The sequence below is a fragment of the Zingiber officinale genome, chromosome 2B (genome assembly GCF_018446385.1).
Source record: "Zingiber officinale cultivar Zhangliang chromosome 2B, Zo_v1.1, whole genome shotgun sequence".
Lineage (NCBI taxonomy): Eukaryota > Viridiplantae > Streptophyta > Magnoliopsida > Zingiberales > Zingiberaceae > Zingiber > Zingiber officinale.
In genome coordinates, this window is record NC_055989.1 from 127,869,024 (window position 1) to 127,875,381 (window position 6,358).

General features: G+C 41.0%; 1 protein-coding gene across 1 annotated transcript; it reads right to left on the minus strand.

Moving 5' to 3' along the window:
* Positions 1 to 1,101: 1,101 nt before the first annotated feature.
* Positions 1,102 to 5,544, minus strand: LOC122047097. Its single transcript, XM_042608146.1, has 2 exons — positions 5,021 to 5,544; positions 1,102 to 4,087 (listed from the first exon to the last, which is right to left on the minus strand). The coding sequence occupies exon 2, from the start codon at positions 3,442 to 3,444 to the stop codon at positions 1,102 to 1,104; it is 2,343 nt and encodes a 780-aa protein (XP_042464080.1). The 5' UTR covers positions 3,445 to 4,087; positions 5,021 to 5,544.
* Positions 5,545 to 6,358: the final 814 nt, after the last annotated feature.

The following is a 6,358-nucleotide window of genomic DNA, read 5'->3' on the forward strand; positions in this document are numbered from 1 at the left end:
GAGCCTCCTTCAATCTGTCAAAAGCCTCTCTGCACCTCTGATCGAAATCAAACAAAACATCCTTCTGAAGTAGCTGAGACAATGGTAGAGAAATCTTACTGAAGTCTCTAATAAATCTCCTGTAGAATCCTGCATGACCAAGAAAAAGCTCGAACCTCCCGCACGCATACATGGTAAGATAAAGAAGATATAGCGCTAACTTTAGCAGGATCTACTTCAATGCCTTTCCTAGAGACTATATGACCTAAAACAATGCCATGCTCTACCATAAAGTGACACTTTTCAAAATTTAAAACCAAATCTGTGTCGATACATCTACTCAAAACTCGAGACAAGTTTTCCAAACATGCATCAAAAGAAGAACCATAAACAGAAAAAATCATCCATGAATACTTCCATGCAATGTTCTAATAAATCACCAAAAATACTCACCATGCATCGCTGAAAAGTACCTGGAGCGTTACACAGTCCAAATGGCATCCTACGATATGCGAATGTCCCAAAAGGGCAAGTGAAGGTAGTCTTCTCCTGGTCCTCTGGGTCGATGCAAATCTGAAAATAACCAGTATAACCGTCAAGAAAACAATAATGGGATTTACCTGCCAGCCTCTCCAACATCTGATCAATAAAAGGTAGTGGATAATGATCCTTCCTGCTTGCTTAGTTTAGCTTCCTGTAATCCACACATACCCTCCAGGAATTCTTCACTCTCGTGGGAACCAACTCGTTCTCTTCATTAGCTACCACTGTCACCCCTGACTTCTTCGGAACCACGTGGATGGGACTTACCCATTTGCTGTCAGAAATCGGATAAATAATGCCTGCCTGTAAGAGTCTAGTCACCTCCTTCTTTACAACATCCAAAATCAATGGGTTCAGTCGTCTCTGTGGCTGTCTCACTGGCCTCACATCCTCCTCTAAGTGAATCTTATGCATACAAATGGAAGGACTGATCCCAGGAATGTTTGCCAGAGTCCATCCAATTGCCTTTTTATGCTGTCTCAGAATCTCTAACAATCGTTCCTCCTGATCCGGTTCTAAATTCTGAGCTATGATGACAGGTAGCTGCTGATTCTCTCCCAAATACGCATATTTCAAATACTAAGGCAAAGGCTTCAATTCCTCCTGTGTTTGGTCAACTGTAGGCGATCCTAGGGGTAGAGCTTCTCCTAAGCAATCCCCTACGCATAATTCTTCCTCTCTGAGCGATCCTAGGGGTAATGCTTCTCCTAAGCAATCCCCTACACATTCACTTGAACTACCACTTTCTTCCACCTCTAAAATCTCCTCCAACAAAGAAACAATCTCATTCTCTTGACCAAAATCAGAAACCTCCAAATCTGAATCAATATCTGACAAGAAATCCATGCCATCCAACTCTTCCGATATATCCATGCTAAGTATAGAATGATCCTCTCTAGGATGCTTCATAGCCTCAAAAATGCTGAAACGAACCACTGTGTCTCCTATCTCCATAGAAAGAGTTCCTGCATGTACATCTATCTTTGTTCTAGCAGTCTTCAAGAATGGACTTCCCAGAATAAGCGAAGCCCTGTTTGCAAGCACATCACCCTCCATATCTAAGATGTAAAAATCTGCAGGAAAAATTAACTCCCTCACTTTTATCAATACATCCTCAATCACTCCTGCTGGGTGTGCTTGACTACGGTTGGCCAACTGAATCACTACACCTGTAGGCTGCAAAGGTCCAATTCTTAATGACTGAAAAACTGATTTAGGCATCACATTAATAGAAGCTCCAAGATCTAACATCGTATCCTCAAAGATACAATCTCCTATCACACAAGGCACGGTGAAAACTCCTGGATCTTCACACTTCTGAGGAACTGGCTGAAGTAATGCTGAAACATTCTTTCCCATACTTATCAATTCATTTCCCTTCAATTTCTTTTTGTGCACACAAATATCCTTGAGGAATTTGGCATATTTTGGAATTTGCTTAATCATGGTAAGCAAAGGAACGTTCACTTCAACCTTGCTGAACAATTTCACCAATTCTTGATATTCTTTAGCCTTTTCTTCCTCCAACTCTTTCCTTGGTTGTACACTTCTTTGAGGGAAAGGTAATGGAATAGAATGCTCAACTCCTTGCTGGTTTAGATTTCTGTCCAGATTCTGTCCAGAATTTCCCAGATTATGTGCTGAATTTTGAGCTGAATTTAAAGCTGCTGTTGTAGTAAATTCCAAGCCGAAATCTGCTCCATCAATTTGATCAGAATCTGAAGCTTCCGGTTGATTGAAATGTTGCTGATCAGCTCCAGTAATCCCATGCTGTGCAGTATCTGGCTGCTCTGAAGTTGCTAGAAAATTCTGGAAATTCTGTGAACTCGAAGCTGCAATTGGTCTGGAAAAATTTTGCTGCGCTTCTACCGGACAATTCTGTTTTGGATCTGAAATTTGTTTACCACTTCGCAGAGTTAATGCACTCACATTTCCCTTAGGATTTGGAGTGGGTTGTGAAGGTAATTGTCCAGATCCTTGATTTTGCATTTGATTGATGTTGCTAGCAAGTTGCCCAATCTGTCTTTCAATGTTTTGCAGCGTTGTATCAGTTCTTTGCTGGTGTTGTTGCTGTTGCATCATTTGCTGCATCAAATCTTCAATTTTCGAGTTGCTAAAGTTGTGCTGAGGTTGTATTGATCTAGGACTTGTAGAAGATGGAAGTGCAAGCTGAGATTGGTGCTGATTTGCATTACTTGGCTGCTGGAAATTCTGCACAGGTTGCTGAATTTGCTGAAAATGATTCTGTTGATTCTGTAAATTCTGAAAACGTGGCTGAATTGCAACATTTGAATGCTGGAAATTCTGGAATGGTTGAAATGGCTGATTTTGGTTAACATTTTGCTGAAATTGAGGCTGCTGGAAGTGCTGATTTTGCTGAGAATGAACTGCTGGATGGTTCTGGAAATAATGTTGATTCTGCTGATGCTGAAATGATGGCTGTCCAATCTGATTTTGTGGTGGCTGCTGATAAAATGTGTTCCCATACCTCAAATTAGGATGATCCCTCCATCCTGGATTATAAGTTGAAGAGTTAGGATCATATTTGTGTTGCTGAAATTGAGGTCTTGAAATAACTGCAACGCATTCATCTTGATGTAGATTAGGACAATGATCCGAAGAGTGATCTTGGCTTGAACAAATTCCACACAACTTCATCATTGGTAAAGGAAAATTTGAAACATGACAAGAATTTTGCAATGCCATTTGCTTCACTAGAGAGGTCAATTCTTGCAAATTGTTTCTGATTTCGTGTTGCTCAGTCGAAACCAAATGAGTTTCATTAACCACTCTAGTCCCAAGAGCTCTACTCCCAAATTGCTGTGAATTTTCTGCCATATTTGAAATTAGCTCTCTTGCTTGATTTGGAGTCTTATTCACCAAGGCTCCTCCAGCTGCTGCGTTTATCATACTTCTATCCATCGGAAGTAGACCCTCATAGAAGTACTGAACAAGAAGCTGATCACTAATTTGATGTTATGGACAACTCGAACACAGCTTCTTGAATCTCTCCCAATAATCATAAAGAGTCTCTCCCACTACTTGCTGAATACCATAAATGCTCTTCCTGATAGTTGCAGTCCTAGAAGCTGGGAAAAATTTCTCCAAAAATGCTTTCTTCATATCAATCCAACTAGTAATGTATCCAGCTGGAAGGCAATATAACCAGTCCTTTGCTGCTCCTGACAAAGAGAATGGAAAGACCCTCAACTTAATGTCTTCTTCTGAAATCCCCTGCGGTTTCATGGTAGAACAAACCACATGGAATTCATGTAGATGGCGGTTGGGATCCTCTCCTGATTACCCTTGAAATTTGGGAAGCAGATGAATAAGTCCTGATCTGAGTTCAAAATCTCCTGCCAAGTCTGGATAAGTGATACATGAGTACTTATAAGCCACATCTGGTGCTGCAAGCTCTTTCATAGTTCGATCCCCTTCTGTTATCTGATTATCCATTTCTGAAATTCTTCTCTCACAAGTTGCTGCTGACCTAGCTTGTCTCCTTAAAGCCCAAAAGGTTCTCTCAATCTCCGGGTCAAGTTCAAGCAATGTTGCAAAGGAAGACCTAGTCATGCAAGCCAATAAACAATCAAAATTCAGTAGATATTCAATAAAATCAGAAAAATCAGCAAACTAAAGCTGAGAAAATTATTCACAATCCAAAACAAACAAACAATTCTAGCAAAGTTTAAATTCCCCGGCAACGGCGCCAAAATTTGGTAGCTATCTAAATAGATGTCACAAATAAACTCCCAAATTAATATTATGATCGAAAACCCACAACTACACAAAGAAATGTTTTAGTATAAGGCCCGAGTCGAATTTCCGAGGATTATGCTAGCACTATGCTTGTCCTGGATTCAGAATTCTATTTTTGGGTTTTCTAATTATGAAACGGGGATTAATAGCAAAATGAAATATTAACTAGAAACAAATTTTGCAGACACCATATTATTTGCTGTAGGAATCAAATCGGACTTAACAAGAGGTCAACTCTACCATTCAAACTACCATGATTAAATTCACCAGATTGCAAATATGAAAACTTACAGACTCTAAATCAATTGAAAACAATTAAAGGTCTAATCTAAACAAACAGGAATTAAAAACACACTCAATCTACTTATCCAACTAACTTCCCTTCTGAAAACCAAAACGCAGCATTGTTATCTGCACATTGTGAAATAGAAAACTATCAAGAGTTTACTCAACACCTAACTGATCACTCTAGAAATTTAATTCTCTATTAAGCTAACTAACTTAACAACTAACAAAGAGCTAAAACAAAAATTGCTAAACACAGATATAAGAACGAAATTGCAGCAGTGACTTCCTGCACAGTAGAACAAAACAAAACAAAACTAAAAGAACAAATTCTTGCAGAAAATGAAACTACAAATAAATCTAAGCTGTGAACTACCAGATTTAGAGACAAAATTTTCAGGAACAAGAAAAACTAAGCTAAGAAACGAACTGGAAGAAATCTAAACATCCCTACACCAAATCTTAAACCAAACTTGTCTTCTCCTTGCCGTCACACAAGGAATCTGCAGAGAACACTCCAACAGAAATCGATCTGGAGTTCTCAAGCTTCAAGACTACTCAGATTTCCTTGCATTAGCTCACAAAATTTCAGGAAGGTCAGTTTCTGAAATTGTTCTCTGTTGCGTTTTCTGGAAATGGCGTCGCGAGCTGATGAAGAAAGCTGGAAACGTTGAAATGCTGTCGGAAATGGTTCAGAATCACTGGAGGACCACCGCCACTGATCCCGTGAAGGAATGGAAACTCAGACCAGAAGAACGCCGCTGGTCTGAGCTGAAAATCGCAGCTCGCCGCTACAGTTCGCCGCACGCCAAATCAACTCGTTGATGAGAACCGATGGTCGGAATCTGATCGTCGGAGGTTGAGGAACTCCACGTCGGTGAGGACAAGCTTGTTTGAAGCTCTGGAAGAAAGGAGGGAGCTGCGTCGCGCCGTCGAAAGAGAAACGGCACGATGAACAGTAGCGAGCTCACTGTTCACCGTGCCAAAAATTCCCTTTTATACCTAGGGTTTGGTCCAGCTGGGGTTTGACTCGAATCCAAGCTCAATTTGGGGTCAGTTAGGGTTTTGGGCTTCATTTGATTAAGTGAACCATGCCTCCACTTGAATCATGAACCCATTAGTGCCCTACAAGACCAAATTCACATAATGAGAAATAAATCATGCATAAGATGGAAAAATATCATAAAGCTCATAAAAACCTTGTTTGGGGAAACATGATCAAAATTGGAATTAAACATGTGCAAATATATAAAGAACACCAAATATTAGCCCAAAATTAATGTGTCAATTCATAGCTTATCAGTTATCCCGATTGAAGTCGGCGTCGAGTCCGTCCGGATCCAAAACTATGATGATGACATTGCCGAGCGGAGGAACATGGAGTTGGACTTGATCGACGAAGACCGAGACAAGGCATCCATCCGGCTGATGGCGTACCGGCAGAGGATGAAGCAAAACTACAACCGGCGCGTGATCCCCAGAGCATTCCAAGTCGGCGACCTAGTGTGGAAGAAAGTAATGCCGGTCGGGGACGTTGGCAAGCTGGAGGCTCCTTGGGCGGGTCCCTTCAAAGTCATCGAAAAGCTCCGCTCGGGTGCCTATTATCTGGAGGATGAAGACGGACGACAACTAGATCGACCATGGAGCGCGAACCACCTCCAGCCTTACCGGGCTGGGTGAGAGGTGCGCCAATGTAATATGTGTTGTGTATTTTCCGTTCGGCTGTATATTTGAAATGCAGGAGTAAAAAATCAGAAAATTAGCACAAGTAGAAGGCATCGTCAGCCGAATC

Coding starts and splice junctions, on each gene's coding strand:
- LOC122047097 (XM_042608146.1), bottom strand. CDS start 3,444: ATGGATAGAAGTATGATAAACGCAGCAGCTGGAGGAGCCTTGGTGAAT.